Genomic DNA, 16,772 nt, shown 5'->3' with positions numbered 1-16,772 from the left:
TTTAAATTTTATTTCATAACTACATTCATAGTTATAATAAGACTATACTGATAAAAACCACAATCGCAAATCCTCAATAGGTGGCAGGAAGGGAAAAATAAAACTGACACCGGGGAAGTATTGCAGTTCAAAAAGGCTTGCGCCGCCGTTTTTATTAACAAACAAAAATAAATAAAATATTCAAACACAAAACACTGTGCTCACCGGCAAAATAAAAGGGTAAACAAAAACAAATCTCTGACACAAAATAATAAATACGATCCCAGGTCAGGCTGGGCAGTTGCTGTCACTGTTCCTGGAATCTTTTTTAAATCACGTTTCGTTTCTCTCCACTCTCACTCCTCACTAACACCCACACCCCGAGCTAGAGAGCTGCAGGCTTTTTATAACAGGTGGCCACCTTCTGCACGAGGGGCTACCCATCCACGCTAAACAAAACAAACCGGCTACGCCGTCAAAATACAAAACAATAAAACATACGGCGCTCGCCGACATAAATATAATAATAAATCCTCATAATAATAATAATACAAAATAACACAGGGGCGGAGGGGGAAATCCCGTTCTAAAATAAATAAACAAATGAATGTACAGGGCACCTCGCCCTGTTACAGTAATATACATGATTAAGGTGTGCAATATAACTGGGCTACTATTGATGTGCAATAATGACTATTTATGTGCAAACTATAATGAGTTTATCAAGTGTGCAATATGATGTTTTTGATTCAGCCAGATATAATGTTTGTTGGGCCAGATGGTTAACTATTGAGTGCTATCATATAACTTTGGATGTGATTTATTATGAAATAATTTGTTCTGTATTTGAGCCAACTCTCCAAAAGGTCTATTACCTGCAGAGCACAATAACTGCTCAATTTGTACTGTCTCTCTGGGTTCTGTTCCAGCTGCTTCTCTCCTCTCCTCTGTGACTTTATTTTATATTGCAAAATTAAGAATAGGGCACCACACGCTCACACACGCACATGCACACAAACTCAAACAAAGAGCCATCTACAATTTAGAACAATAGCCTCTTATATGCATTATTTTCAAAGTCTATATGACTGCACACAATTTAGAATTTTGCGTGCATCCAAATAAAATTTAAATTGCCTACTAACCAATAATTCCAATATGTGTGCCAAATTTGACACAGTTAGCACAGTTGTGATGATAACGCTTCATTTATAATAATCAATGCGCTTAAATTTCACGATAACTGCTTGGAAGCCGTAAAGTTGCTCGCAATTAATTAATAATAATAATAATTATTATTATTATTATTAGGCTTCCAAGTCGTAAGCTGGGGAAGCCTATTGTTTTTGTTAGGATTATTATTATTACTGTGAAAATCGTGGCATCCACGCTGCATGACATCATCAACATACGCAACTGGCTATAAAACTGCGTATAACTTCTTATCGGCTGCACTAAAACGCACAAAATTTGACACTGATGTAGAGGACTATGGAATGTTGTGCCATGGTCAATATGGCGGCCTTTGGTCACATGGTGTGGCAGCCATCTTACATTTAATGAAAATTTCGGGCAATAAGAACATAATGTTCTGATGATAACGATTCATGTAGAATAACCAATGCGCTTAAATTTCACAATAACTGCTTGGAAGCCTTCATAGTTGCTAGCAACTAGTTATTATTATTATTATTATTATTATTATTATTATTATTATTATTATTATTATTATTATTATTATTATGTTTTAGGCCAGGATTTCTGCATTGTTTCACAGATAGTGAAGGTTAGGTGGTACAGCATTAACAAGATGCAATGCATGATGCTGCTGCAGCTCTCCTCCTGGTGGCGAAGGCAGAGGCAGCTCCTGCTGCTCTGCTCCTGGTGACGGTGGTGGAAGCAGAGGCAGCTCCTGCTGCTCTGCTCCTGGTGACGGTGGTGGAAGCAGAGGCAGCTCCTGCTGCTCTGTTCCTGCCAGTGGAGGCAGAGTCAGCTCCTGCTGCTCTGCTCCTGGTGGTGGTGGAGGCAGAGGCAGCTCCTGCTGCTCTGCTCCTAGTTGCGGAAATGGTGGAAATATGCAAATGAGCCCAGATTTCACCAACAAGATGTAACATACAGGTTAAGAATGATCATAAACGTCTGAAAGCCGTAATAAAAGCAAAAGGAGGACACACAAAATACTAATACTTTTGTTTTTTGATAGATTTGTTAAAATGCAAATGTTAAAATGCTTTTTGTTTTACTAAATACTGTAATACATGTGGAGCTGTGGATTACTGTAACATTGATAGTAACGCTTTAAAAACGATTATGCATATTAAATTGATTACATCAGTTTATGCATATAGTAATTTATAATATATATATATATATATATATATATATATATATATATATATATATATATATATATATATATATTACCTTATTCGTGTTGATTTGTACTAGTTGGGGATCAAAGCAAATCCAAAAAATAATTTAAAAAAATAATTATAAAAAAAAAAAAGATTGTCCGCAGCAGTTAGAGTGTTGTCCATGGCTTTTTTTTTTAATTGTGTTAAGCAACATGATAGTTCCACATTTTGTTTGAATTTAAGCAATGACTGGCACTTGCTTACAATCTGCCCAGCATTACTGAATACCTGCTCACTAGGGACTGACGTTGCCAGGATGCTTAATATTTCTGACCAAAGATACAACATTTGGAACGATCTTGGTTGTTTTTCTTCATTTTTACTGAGGGGTAGTTCAGATGAATAAATGCAGATTTGTAGTTTTGTAGGGTGTCGTCTGACTAAGTGGTCACGCAGATTAGTTGTGTTACTGGAGTATCCCAAACATTAATTTTTTTACTTTCTTGCCAAACATCGTAAGGCATTGTATTTGTAGCTCGGACGATGCAGTATTTTTAATTCTAGCACAACGCTCTTAACTTGCTCCCTGCAATCCCATCAGTAAACACTCATAGGGGGTGGGGCAGGGGAGAGAAGGTGAGCTCAATCGCATGCAGATTCAGTCAGACCTGAGGGGAGCAGAGAAGCTCTGCGCTTCATGCAAAAAATAATTGCCGATTCCAAATTTTAATAAAAACTTTCCTTTGCTTGAAGCCTTTACACAAAAACAATGCACAGGCTTGACTGTCGATAGTTGTCAAACAATACGTAGCATTGATAAAACCGATGCATCATCTCAGGTTTAAAATTTAGTGTGAAGTGTTACATTTTCACTTATGGATTACCAATACATGTTAATAGCACCAACTGTTTAAAAAAAAAAAAAAAAAGGCTATCACCAAGGCTGTTAAGAGGTCTTATATTTAGTCATGGAAGACTTAACAATAAGATAAATTGTTGTTTTCTTTTGAAGTCACATCTGATTTATTTATTGGAAATCACCTCTATAAACTGTAAAAAAAATATATATACTTTACTACTGCCGCTTTCTTAGGTCAATCTTTAAACATTGGCACACAATATGCCTCCTAAAAATCTTTTTATCAATGCTGCAGTATAGTAATTAAGTTTGAAATGGTTTTGAATATGTGCCAGCCTGGTCACAGTAACTGTCATCACAAAAGGTCTATAAAGCTAGTAATACAGGACTGTCATGGTTAAGCCACATGCTGCAGCTTATCTAGAAGACTTGAGTGCTGAATTTTGGTACTGGCACAGATAAAGCCAAAGGGAACACCATGCTGCAAGTGCCTTTAGCCATTGCCATAATGCATTTGTGCAGATCACGTTGTGAATTATCTACGAAATTCAGAATTGCCCACAACTACAAGATAGTTAGCACTGTCATGCACATTTCATATCTCATTTTGCCCTGGAATAAATACAAATATTTTGTAAATTTGAAGGAAAATTTTGTGTGAGTCTAGCTTTTGGCAATGTATAATTTAATCTCGACTGAAGTGGCATGACTTTAAGTGACAACTGTGTTGAATTGTCAAATTTCAATTGGGGCTTATGAACAAAGCTACTCTGAGGAATACAGACTAAATTGCTTCCAGTATCTTAGCATGTCGCAATTCACACCCTGGGGTCTAACAAAAAATAACAATGACTTCTTAATTTAAGTGTTTGTGTAACACATTGCCCTTGTGTATTTAATGGACTCTCTTGGTCATGCATACTAATTTAGAAGGCACTCTCTATGACTATTTTGCTGTCATCTCAGTTGATCCTATTAAAATGCTTCAGTTTAATGCTACCAAAGACACTGTTAATTTGGAAGGGGTGTTTACAAAGTCTTTTTTTTTAATTGTGGTGTTATTCTGGTTGCAAAATGTTCTTTAACAGTGTTTTTTGGTTTTGTTTTGAACTTCAGTTTCAGCTGTTTATGATGTGACCCTGAATTTCAAAGACAAGAGGAATCCCACCCTACTAGGCATTCTACATGGAAAGAAGTACGAGGCAGACATGTCTGTCCGGTAGGAACTGCATTTGTCAAAGTAGATATTAGCTTCCATATCTGTGTTCTGTGCAGTCTAAAGATACAAATAACACTACAAGGATATTTTAAACTGCTGCCTAATCTTGTTTTTAAGATGTTGTTATACTGTACATAAACATTTTATATAGTATGCTGCTCAATGGAAGACCCAGTGACATTGTAAACACTTCATTTCAGAAGTACTATGCTTCCATAAACTGATCCAGTGGTACTGTGTTTGTATAATTTTCTTAATCTCTTCTGCACGGGTGTTGGCAAGTCACACAGAATCTATAACAAATAATACAAAGTTACCTTTTACCTTTTTCTAGATGGAGGCTTTGTTTCAAAGGTTCACACTGGGCTATGTTTGCTTTAAGGACATTGTCCAGTTTTCATTGTAACACCTGCATTTTAAATATACTTATTTTGCCACTAGACAGACAACTTTATTTGATGTACTTAGTTTTGGTGTTCAGAAGACATTAAGTTGTACAGTTACATCACTATTGAGCACAGGTTTAAACAAAATATGTATATGCACACACACAGTTGTAATCAAAAGTTTACATACCCCAATGGAAATTTTATAATTTCTAGAAAGTTCTCGAAAACAAATAATTTTAGGAAACATTTTTTGTAGCAAAAGTTTCGATTTGTGGATGAGGAAAAAAAGTTACAAGAAATAGATGTCTACAATTATTTATTTCAGCAATTGTTTTGCAAAACTCCAAAAATGCTAATTCAAAAGTATTCGTACCCTGACAAGTTAAATGAAATTAAAGGGGAACCCAAACAGAAAAAAAAAAATCTAATAAAAAATACTGATAATTACTCCACGTGGTCTGTATTTAAAGACAAAATAACAATAAAATAAAATATACATTCCCATCCCAAAAAAAACCTTTTAAAAGTGGTATTTTTGCCCCAATCAAAAAATCCTGTGACCTTGACCAGTGACGTCATCGAGAGTACACCTTTAGTGTTGGACATGGCAGCTGCAATAGAGACAGACTACGACAGCAGCTCTGTTTCAGATTTGGTGTCTCTATATTCAGAAACAATGTACAATAATGAAAGCCTTATGGAGCAACTATCTTCAGATAGCCTAATAGAGCACTTTTTGAGTCTTCCAGGCCTGGGTTTGTCAATTACAGATGATGTTTCTCTGTACTTGTTGATTATGCTTCGGATACCACACCTTGAAAATCAAGTGATGCAAGCTATTTCACTCAATGTTTTTCCTTCTTTATGCAAGTCAAGGTTGTTATAATAGTAGAAAACACTAGTGGAGGCTTTGAGTAAGTTATTGATGCACAGTAGAAAAATGCAACATGTCTAAGACTTTTGCACAACAGTGTGTGTGTGTATATATACAGTACGTGTGTGTGTGTGTGTGTATATATATATATATATATAAAATAAATAAATATTATATATATATATATATATATATATATATATATATAATATACAGACGTGCTCAAATGTGTTGGTACCCCTCCACAAAAAACAAAGAATGCACAATTTGCTCTGAAATAACTTGAAACTGACAAAAGTAATTGGCATCCACCATTGTTTATTCCATATTTAATAGAAATCAGACTTTGCTTTTGATTTTTTATTCAACATAATATTGTAAATAATAAAACAAATGAAAATGGCATGGACAAAAATGATGGGACCGCTAACCTAATATTTTGTTGCACAACCTTTAGAGGCAATCACTGCAATCAAACGTTTTCTGTAGCTCTCAATGAGACTTCTGCACCTGTTAACAGGTAGTTTGGCCCACTCTTCCTGAGCAAACTGCTCCAGCTGTCTCAGGTTTGATGGGTGCCTTCTCCAGACTGCAAGTTTCAGCTCTTTCCATAGATGTTCGATAGGATTCAGATCAGGACTCATAGAAGGCCACTTCAGAATAGTCCAATGTTTTGTTCTTATCCATTCTTGGGTGCTTTTAGCTGTGTGTTTTGGGTCATTATCCTGTTGGAGGACCCATGACCTGCGACTGAGACAGAGATTTCTGACAATGGGCAGTACGTTTCGCTCCAGAATGCCTTGATAGTCTTGAGATTCCATTGTGCCCTGCACAGATTCAAGGCACCCTGTGCCAGGCACAGCAAAGCAGACCCAAAACATAACCGAGCTTCCTCCATGTTTCACTGTAGGTATGGTGTTCTTTTCTTTGAAAGCTTCATTTTTTCGTCTGTGAACATAGAGCTGATGTGACTTGCCAAAAAGCTCCAGTTTTGACTCATCTGTCCAAAGGACATTCTCCCAGAAGGATTGTGGCTTGTCAATATGCATTTTAGCAAATTCCAGTCTGGCTTTTTTATGTTTCTTTCAAAAGTGGAGTCCTCCTGGGTCTTCTTCCATGGAGCCCACTTTCGTTCAAAAAGCGACGGATGGTGCGATCAGAAACTGACGTACCTTCACCTTGGAGTTCAGCTTGTATCTCTTTGGCAGTTATCCTTGGTTCTTTTTCTACCATTCGCACTATCCTTCTGTTCAATCTGGGGTTGATTTTCCTCTTGCGGCCGTGCCCAGGGAGGTTGGCTACAGTTCCATGGACCTTAAACTTCTTAATATTATTTGCAACTGTTGTCACAGGAACATCAAGCTGCTTGGAGATGGTCTTGTAGCCTTTACCTTTACCATGCTTGTCTATTATTGTCTTTCTGATCTCCTCAGACAACTCTCTCCTTTGCTTTCTCTGGTCCATGTTCAGTGTGGTGCACACAATGATACCAAACAGCACAGTGACTACTTTTCTCCATTTAAATAGGCTGAATGACTGATTACAAGATTGGAGACATGTGTGATACTAATTAAAGAAACAAATTAGTTTGAAATATCACTATAATCCAATTATTTATTATCTTTTCTAAGGGGTACCAACAAATGTGTCCAGGCCATTTTAGAATATCTTTGTAGAATAAGCAATAATTCATCTATTTTCACAGCTTCTTTGCTTTATTCTATGACATACCAAAGGCATGCAAGTATACATGATAAAATAGCTTTTAATTTCATCACTTTTCAGGAGGAATGAAGCATTATTTCAATGAGCTGTAAGGGTACCAACAAATTTGAGCACGTCTGTGTGTATATATATATATATATATAATCAAAATTACTGCTATATTACTGTATAGCATAGGGTACAATTGCAACTTGTTTAATTGGTTGATTCTGAATAGAATTTGTAAGAGAATGTACGTACCCACAAGTTCTCCCTTTTTTAAAATGCTGACCTTACATCTGGCAGAAATCTTTTCGTTTTGGGGGATGATGTCAACACAGATGAAAAACTTGGTTATTTATCACTCAGTTAACTTGGTTGTCTTCTTCGGCGTATGACACATTTGCTGGCGTATAAGCTAAAATATCCAACGGAGTGCAGCCGGTAGGTGGCCTGCTCGACAAACTCATACAGCTCATAATGCATCACAGTATTAAAGGTACAGCGGTCTGTCGCAAATTCGCACCGGTCTGTCGCAAAACGTACCCGCCACTGGCATATTAAGTATGTGAGATTTACCTGCCACAAAGCAAATTAACCCGCGTTTCACAGGTGTTAGCTTCGATCCCTATGATCAGCTACGTGTTGTTTCTTTGTTGTGAATTGATCTCGGTTTTTCCCAGCTTCATACAGTCCAGATAAAAAAGAAAATCATTCCAGTGTTGTGTTCGTGTCAGGTTAGCTTATCAACGTTCCAGCAAAATTACATTATTTCTAAATACACTTATTAATTAAAAGCAAAAAAGAAACCGCAACAAACTTTTCTTTGCCTAACTTTTTGCTTCCTGCAAATGACACACACCATCTCCCATTCCAGGACACCAGATGGTTTCAATGTAGATAAATTACCGTAATTGGAATAATAGAAGAGCTTTCAAACAGAAAAAATGAACAGCATAGTACAATGAATCCTGAACAATCCCCCCCTCAAGCCTGGTCAACTAAGCCAAACAGGAGATACGCTAATAAATAGGGCAGAAACGAACCATTTATTTGAACCTGGCCAGGTTTAATCTATCTAGGTTTAATTAAAGCAGAGAATGATGTATTTGTAACATCATTTATGTGGCAGTTGCCACATTATGATACACAAATCTTTTTTTTCTTCATTTATTAAAGTTTTGAGATATTTTAAACAGAAACCAACACTAAAAGCCAACATGTTACTTTTTTCTATCTAAAAGAACAGCAATGCATATCAGTAGATTACACAAAAGCCAAAATTCTATCATGATCAAAGGACAAGCAACCAACCAGGCACCCCCCAGTTATTTATATTAAAGGAGACCAAATGCGCTCACAGACTTGAGTTTAAGGTTGGAAGCATTTCAAAAAAATAAAAAATAAATAAATAAATTAATGAATCATAAAAAATGAAATGGATAAAGTGAGGATCCATAAGAACCACAAGAGATAAGTGAGGTAAGGAATTCAAATTAAATTACACACAGAGAATTATTAAACTGATGAATCCCCACTAACTTACTCTTGGTGGTGGAGCCTGACTGCGCATGCGCGAAGAAAAATTACTTCATCAGTTTTTTCGGTTACAAAAAAAGGCACTCCTAGCTAATGAGTACTATCTACCTGCTGGATATGGTGTTTAACACTAGAACCGCCACAACAGTCATTTTGACAGTTCACTTTTAAAATTTAAATGACTCTGCGTGTGTGAAAGATACACAGTTGTCCGTTCTTGACGTTTCCTAAATACATGTATTAAATACCCTGATGGCATTTGAAAGGCAGGATCGCAGAAATAAACAAAGTGAAAATCCCCTCTACCTAGAACCACCAAAGCCATCACTTTGACAGCCTTTTACTATACATGTTTTTATTTTGAATATAACCTGCATGTGAGGCGTGTGAGTAATAATGGAATTTCCAGACAGTACTTTACGTGTAAAAATTTTTTACTTTATTAATATTTACACGGAAAAAAAAATAAACAAACAAAAGAAGGATGTGAGGGAGGGAGTGCTGGAGAAACAAAACGAAAGGAACAGAAGGTTCTTAGTCCTCTTCTTGATATGCTGAATAAAAAAAAAAGAAAAGAACCAGAACCAAGAGAACAACGTTAGTAAAGCTTCCGTCCGTGAAAATAAAAGCAAAGAGAACCCGGCACTGCTTCTCTCCCTCCAGCCTTTCCTCCGCCTACACTTTGTGGGACCAACCCGGGACACAGTAGCACGTTCCCTTTAGTATGCAAAGCCCCGCCTGGTAGTCAGTGGAACACCAATTCCAACTAACAGGTGTCCTTGAACCTCACATGACTCCAGTGGCTGGAATTTACATACTCATACTTCCGCCCCTCACCAAGGTGCCGCCCCTCATAAAGATGACTTTTGTCATGGTCACGAGATCTTGGTAAGGGAAGTCCCGAGTTGGTTTGATGCCTTCTACTGTCGGGAGGCTGAATTACAGACCGAAACCCCTTTGACTCATCACACTGCGATATTTATTTATTTATTTATTTTATAAATAAGCCTGTTATGTGTGCTGGACCTGGCAGCCGTCAATTCTTTCATTTTGTACGAGGAATGCACCGGGGAAATATCAGTAGGAGAGATTTCATCTTGAAGCTAGCCACAGCGCTTCAGCAGAAACATTTAGATCAGAAAACTGCAAAGCAGCAGGCTGCAGCAGCTCAACCTGGATTCAGCGCTGCACCGAGTGACACACACGAGAGAAAACATATGTTACTTTAAATTAAAAAATACATTCGTTTTTACTGTTTTGTATGTACATATACCTGTTTACACCTATTTACACACTAGTTTATTTTGAAATGTTTAGTTTATTATAGTTTTTTTATTTTTTGAAGTAGTGCTTTATAGGGGTAAGTCAGAAAATAAACCCTTGTATGTTTAATTGTTCATTTAAATACAGCATTTCGGCAGTGCAGATGTTTGATATGATGTGCTTGAATAAAACTTTTGAGTTGTATCTGATAGTTTGTCTTTCGTTTTAATATTGATGTTGTTTAAAATGTAACCGTGGTTTTAGGTACGAGTGTAACCGCCGTGGTTCTTGTGTTAAACACACAGTCATTTTTTAGTTATTTTAAAAAAAAAAATCTATCTCCAATTTACCTTTTATAGCTAAGATCTTGGAGAAGGTAGTAGCCAATCAACCTAATATGTTTATTGATAACAGTAAAGTTCTTAAAGTTCAATCAGGTTTTTGACCTGCTCATAGTACAGAGACTGCACTTTTTAGAGTAGTAAATGACAGGTGGTAAATGACAGGTGGTAAATGCAGAAACTGGGTCTATTTCCATTCTGGTTTTATTAGACCTAATGCAGCATTTGAAAGTGTTGATCATACCATTTTAAAGGATTGCCTTAAAAACTGGGTAGGGTTGTATGGAACTGTACTAAACTGGTTTAATTTATATCTTAAGTTATATCTAATAGACAGAATGTTGTTTCCTTGGGAGATTCAGCATCAGGATTATCTAAAATTACCTGTCCAGGATTCCATTCTTGGTCCTCCTATTATTTTCTTTATACATATACTGCTGGAAGAGATATTTTGTAAACATAGTGTACATATTCACAACTATGCTCCTGTGCTGGCTTCTCTACACTGGCTTCCAGTACGATTTCGATTAAAAGATCCTACTTTTGACTTACAAAACACTTAGCGTGGTATCTGATTTTATTTAAACAAGCTTGATTTAAACAGGTTGTCTGAGTCCAGTCTTCTGTCCCTCCCAAAGATTGACAAAAAGGAAAGGAGAAAGAGCTTTGTTACAATGCTCCCAGATTGTAAATAAACTACCACCTGATATTAGAGACACTGAGTCACTTAATATTTTTAAATCAAGATTAAAACAAACTTTTTTAGAATAGCATTTTATACACACTTTTAAATGTGTTGCTTTTTCTCTTTATATTTCTTTACTAATATTGGTGTTTAATTGTTTTAATTTTATTGTAACTTTTGTTTTTATTGACTTATACAGCACTTTGAAATACTGCAGTATGAAAAGTGCTAAAAAAAAATGTACTTGCTATTACTGTTCAGTGGCAAATACATTTGAATTATCTTTCTTTTGATTGTAATAGTAGGAGATAAAAAATTAAATTATGAAAATAGACATTTCATGCTATTCATAACGGGAAGTCTAAAAAAAAAAAAAAAGGTTAATATGACTGAATCCATTAAACTAACCTTAGAGTAAGTAGCGGGTTTCCAAAACAAAATGTTACACGCCCCCACATGTTGCTACAACTGTTTAAAAACTGTCATTTTTATTTTCGTTGTTAACATCCTGACATTTGTTACACTTAGAACTTTAAAGTTTGTTTCAAAAAGCATTTCAAAATGTCCGCTCTAGTGCACTGGGGTTTGAGATCTGTCTTCTAATCACTGCAGGAAGAGCGATTTAAAAAAAATAAATAAATAAAAAATAAAAATAACATGTTATTGCTGTGTTACCTGTTTGACAATGTGGGCACTAATCCTTACACTATCAGTGCACTAGAGCGGACAGTTTGAAAAGAGCTTTGTAACAGACTTTTAAAGTTATAAGTCTACAGGTAAGTTATTTAAACAGTTGTAGCAACACGTGGAGATGTATTCTTTGGAGCCCTGCTACTTACTCTTTAACCCTAGCATTTATAAAAGCATTCTTTTTCACCCACTGATGAAAAAGCAAACTTAGTCAGCAGACTAAATCTCTGTCTGAGTCTATAGAGACAGATCAGTACAGAGAATAAAAAAGAGGTTGCAAGTGTAATTTATAACGAAGAGCCAGCTCTGAACATCCTGGCTCAGAGTCCAGTCTTCATGTGTTGATCTTGCAGGCTATGCACTCACCAGTCCAGCAGTTGTTTTTTTGTTTTTTTTTATATTAGGTTGTCCATTAGACTTCTGAACTGGAATAACTACTGTCACTGCAGACACAACAACTTTGTCAGATTCCCACTTATGAAAAGAATAGGGTCGGTTTCTGGTTCTTGATCAATCTGCGTGAGCTTGTTTAGCCAACAGAGAGGGTGAGGTATTCTCTGTCGAACCCCTAAAACAATTGAATATCAGCAGGACAATCACTGTCCTACACTACCATTGTAAAAGTAAAATATCACCTTTGTTCTGCTCCATAGGCTTACTAATCATAAGAGTAAGCAATATTAGTCTGTTTTATACCAATAACTGTTTAATTACCTGTATGCATTAATGTTCCAGTCAAAAGACAAGTGTATCATAACTAGTTTGTAAGTCATACAGAAACGTTTAAAATGGACTACTCTAGTGACATGTGGAAGAACTGACAACTAAAACATTACACAAACATTACATTGTTGCATCTTACCTTTAACAAAGTTCAGCTTAATCTGTAATGGAATGTTTTCATATTGTTCAATAAATATATTTAAAAAAAATGTCCCTATGGTAGGTGTTACATCCGTGTCCTAATTTTTGTTTTTAGTTGTATTTTAGTACAATTATTAAGGCTCTCGGGTGGCTAGTCACTTTTTAGTGATTGTAAAAGACAATTCCTGTTGGTCATTACAAAAAATGAATTACATGAAACAAATGTGGCTCCTGGTTGAAACAAAACTGGAGACGAAAACAACTGTGACCTGTAAATCTGTTACTCCTGACCTCTAATCACAACCTTTGTGCTGTCTTTTATTTAGGAGGTTTCCAGTAGAAGACATTCCCGAAGATGAGAAAGAGTGTGCAAACTGGCTTCACAAACTCTATCAGGAGAAGGTACTGTATATTGTTTCCTACTAGGGTTAAGAGAAAAGAAATCATTTAGCAAATTATAGAAGAAAAAACAATAAGATAATTGCCCTTTTTTCTGTATATTGATTACCCATTGATTACTGTTTATTTAGATAGATCTCACATTTATTTAAAGATATCTGTAAATCAATTTGAGATGTTTCATTTTTAATATCTCAAAATGAAATTAAGATATCTTCAAAAGGGGTTATTTACAGATATCATGTTCATTTAAAGATATCTGCAAATGATTTACAGATATCGCTACATAATTCAAGCTATCTCAAAATGCAATTTGAGATATCTCTACAGTTTGGCTTGCCATAGAAATAAGAACATGGTCTGGATAGCTGCAGAAAGTCACAGGGTAACTGTAAGGAAATGTATGTGAAACCAGTGTATGTTTTTGGTACTTATGAAGAACACTGCTCTAGACGAAAAGGTTACAAAATAGACAACTGTGGGACTAACCTGAGCATTTTTATTTAATAAGTAAAATGGCCTACAGATTACACAGATTTCAATGTCTTGTCTGATTTTGAGGATGGTAAATATAATATAAAATATAAACTATAAAATAATATAAAATATAATATAAAATAATAAACAACAGGGTTATTTTAATTAATTTTTTTTTTTCTGATGTCCCAAGCAGCGCTCCAGATAAAATGCGTAAAGGGTGTTTTATGCATTGAAAAAATGTGTTCTTACCTCGTCAGGAGAACAAACCGATCTCTTACACAGAGATCATTGTGATATAAGATCATTGTGAGAAAACCGAATTTACAAACCCATTTTTAAAAACATACCCACCCCCCGATAATGGCGTAATTGAACCTCGTCCGAACTTTCCCGCTGCATGTCGTATTTGTTCTACAGTCGGCATCTGAGACTGTACTGAAGTGCTGTTGGTAATACTACCAACTGCACCAATAAGCCAAAAGTAAAGCATTTAGCCCTTTGCGGTCCTATGTTGGACCTGGTCAGACATCGCAATTTTCCCTTTCCGGTCCAATCCGACATCATCAAAAAGACGCAAAAAACAGGTCTCTAGTCGTTTTTTCTCCGGAAAAAGCCGAGAAAACCATTCAATGGTCGAGTGAGACCGATAGGAGCCGAGAGAAGCCGGAAAAAAAAGGGCGTATCTCATGAATACTGATAGACCCGACACCACATAGATATAAAGAAACAAGATAGCTGCTTCCGCATCCAGCGCTCAATGAATATCACAGACATTTGCAGAGCTTTTTTTTTTAGATGTTATAATAATAAAATAATGACTTGGATTGCATTATTGGGGAGTTTGGTGATAAAACGAGTGATCAAGAGATGATTTATCGGTATGTACTATTACTAAGAAGCATTTGAAAAATATACAGCGAACAAGGGGTGGGGTGGGGCTGGAGATGCAGTACTGAGTGTCCTGTTGATATGCAGTGCCTTTTAAACCTGTTTTACTGTAAAAAAAAACAAACAAAAAAAAAAAAAACTTTTAAACAGCGCGTGTGAAAATAAATTGGGCCTGACGTGCCTGACACATGCTGAATAAATGGACCGCAAAGGGTTGATAAAGAAAGAAAGAAGACTTAATCTGGCTTCATGATGACAGTGCAACAAATGTCAGTTTCCCAGACTTGCAAATAAAACAGCAGCTTTTTGTTGGGAATTCAACATTTAGTTGCCCTCGTATCCAGTCTCCCAGTAATAGTTCGCAAGATAGCAGGTGTTTGTCTGCTGCTGTGACTGCAGCGAAAAAAGATGCACCGATGAATACCCAGATACGCGACATGGAAGCTGGACAACGGTATCGAATTGTCTAACGTTGGGGTACAATGTGTTCAGGTCAAAAATGCCGTTCATAATCTTTACAGGAGTCGTTCACATCAGCAGTAAGATTGGTGCTGACTTGGGAGAGGCTACAAGCAACAAAGATCTGAGAACGATTATTTTATTAAGATTATTGTTTATTATTAGGATTAGTATAAATCCCTTAACCTTTTAGCGTTGCTGTTACCAATGCGGATTTGTTTGTAAAAAAACGAGTTATTTGTATACATACATTTTAAAATCTTGAATACAGTATTTTCATTTTCTGACAAGCACGCCAACGTATGCATGTTAAATGGCTGAAATACAATACAATACATTGAAAGGCTTCACTTAGCCAGTTTTTTTGTTATTATTATTTGAGACGTGGGCTCTCTTTGGTTACCGTACACATTACTAAACGAATGGAAATGAAAAATATGCATGCAAGCTAAAGTTTTTTTTTTTTTTCAGGACCGAGTCCGTTTGTGTTCACAATGCAGTTTGATAGTGCACTCGGCTCGTTTATATGGTGTGTGAACTGGATGTTTACAGTATCCTGCAAGGCATATTGAAAGATGGCAGCTATTGATGTATTGCTCTGGTTATTAATATAGCATGTTTTAGATGCTTAAATATTTCTGTGGAAGAAAGCACTGGGGGAGCACTTAGCTAATTTAATGGATGCATTTCTTGAATGCCTACAGTAGGAGAATGCAGTTTACGCAGTGCTGCACGGTTCTCCTAATGTTGGCATTAAACAAAGTAATTTGAGAAAAGATTGAATATATTTTACTATTTTGTGAGTTTTTTGTCGAGTTCGGCAAGATTGTGGTGTCTGACCAAAATTTCTACCAGAGCTTCAGTTTTTCACATTGTCCATGTAGTTTAGGATTACCAGATTTCCACAGTGAAAAACGGGGAGGGTTTTTTTTCTAATTTAATTTACTGACACCATAGCAACTCTGAAGCCAAAAATAACAGTATATAAAATAACATAATAGTTTAAAAATTAAACATCAGGTGAATTTATTCCAGATGATACATTACTCTGGTATTAACTTGTCAAGCAGGGTGATACAGTAAAAGCGAACATATTACCCCTGTTTTGGCCTCTTTACACTGGCTCCCTGTGCAGTATAGAATTGATTAAGATTTTGCTGTTAACTTACAAGGCCCAGGATGGATTAGCACCTAGTTATTTGCAGGAGGTACTGACCCTGTATCTTCCTAACCGCACTCTGAGATCACAGGATGCGGGGCTGCTGGTTATTCCTAGGGTCAACAAAAGCAACATGGGAGGTAGGGTTTCTTTCTTGTAGAGCTCCTAAATTATGGAATGCTCTGCCTTTGTTTGTCAGGGAAGCTGGGACCGTAACAGTTTTCAAGTCAAGACTAAAAACACACTTTTATAAAATGTCTTTCTTATCTTAGTGGGTTTTAATGTAACTTTAAAATTGATGCTTTTGTATTATGTGTATACTGTTATTTAAATGGTCTGATTGTGCCAGTTGTAGGTGTGACATGCTATACAAATGCATTGTGGTTTGATATTTCTTTCTGCTAGTGCTTTGAGATACTTTTTGTATAAAAAGCACTATATAAATGCAATAAATAAATAAATCAACATCTGGCCACCTGCTGACCATGGATTTGAATTAGGCACCCACGTGCTCACAAGAGCAGCAGTACTACTGATACACTAGTATAGACTGGTTCCCTCCTCTATATACATTCATCCTCTCAATTTAAATACCCAGACCAGTACCATTAAGATGCCTTCCTAAGC

At 36.2% G+C, this 16,772-nt stretch overlaps 1 protein-coding gene across 7 annotated transcripts in view; it reads left to right on the top strand.

The window, feature by feature from the left end:
• Positions 1–16,772, top strand: part of LOC117405307 (1-acyl-sn-glycerol-3-phosphate acyltransferase gamma-like) — a 104,520-nt gene that overhangs the window by 79,833 nt on the left and 7,915 nt on the right. For all 7 annotated transcript variants that reach the window (XM_034008260.3, XM_059029763.1, XM_059029762.1 and 4 more), the window contains 2 exons: positions 4,309–4,411; positions 13,087–13,162. In XM_034008260.3, coding sequence (XP_033864151.1) covers positions 4,309–4,411; positions 13,087–13,162 — 179 coding nt within the window. The remainder of the gene's footprint in view (positions 1–4,308; positions 4,412–13,086; positions 13,163–16,772) is intronic.

This window comes from Acipenser ruthenus, chromosome 9, assembly GCF_902713425.1.
Source record: "Acipenser ruthenus chromosome 9, fAciRut3.2 maternal haplotype, whole genome shotgun sequence".
Taxonomy (NCBI): Eukaryota; Metazoa; Chordata; class Actinopteri; order Acipenseriformes; family Acipenseridae; genus Acipenser; species Acipenser ruthenus.
This window is presented reverse-complemented; position numbering and strand designations above follow the sequence as displayed.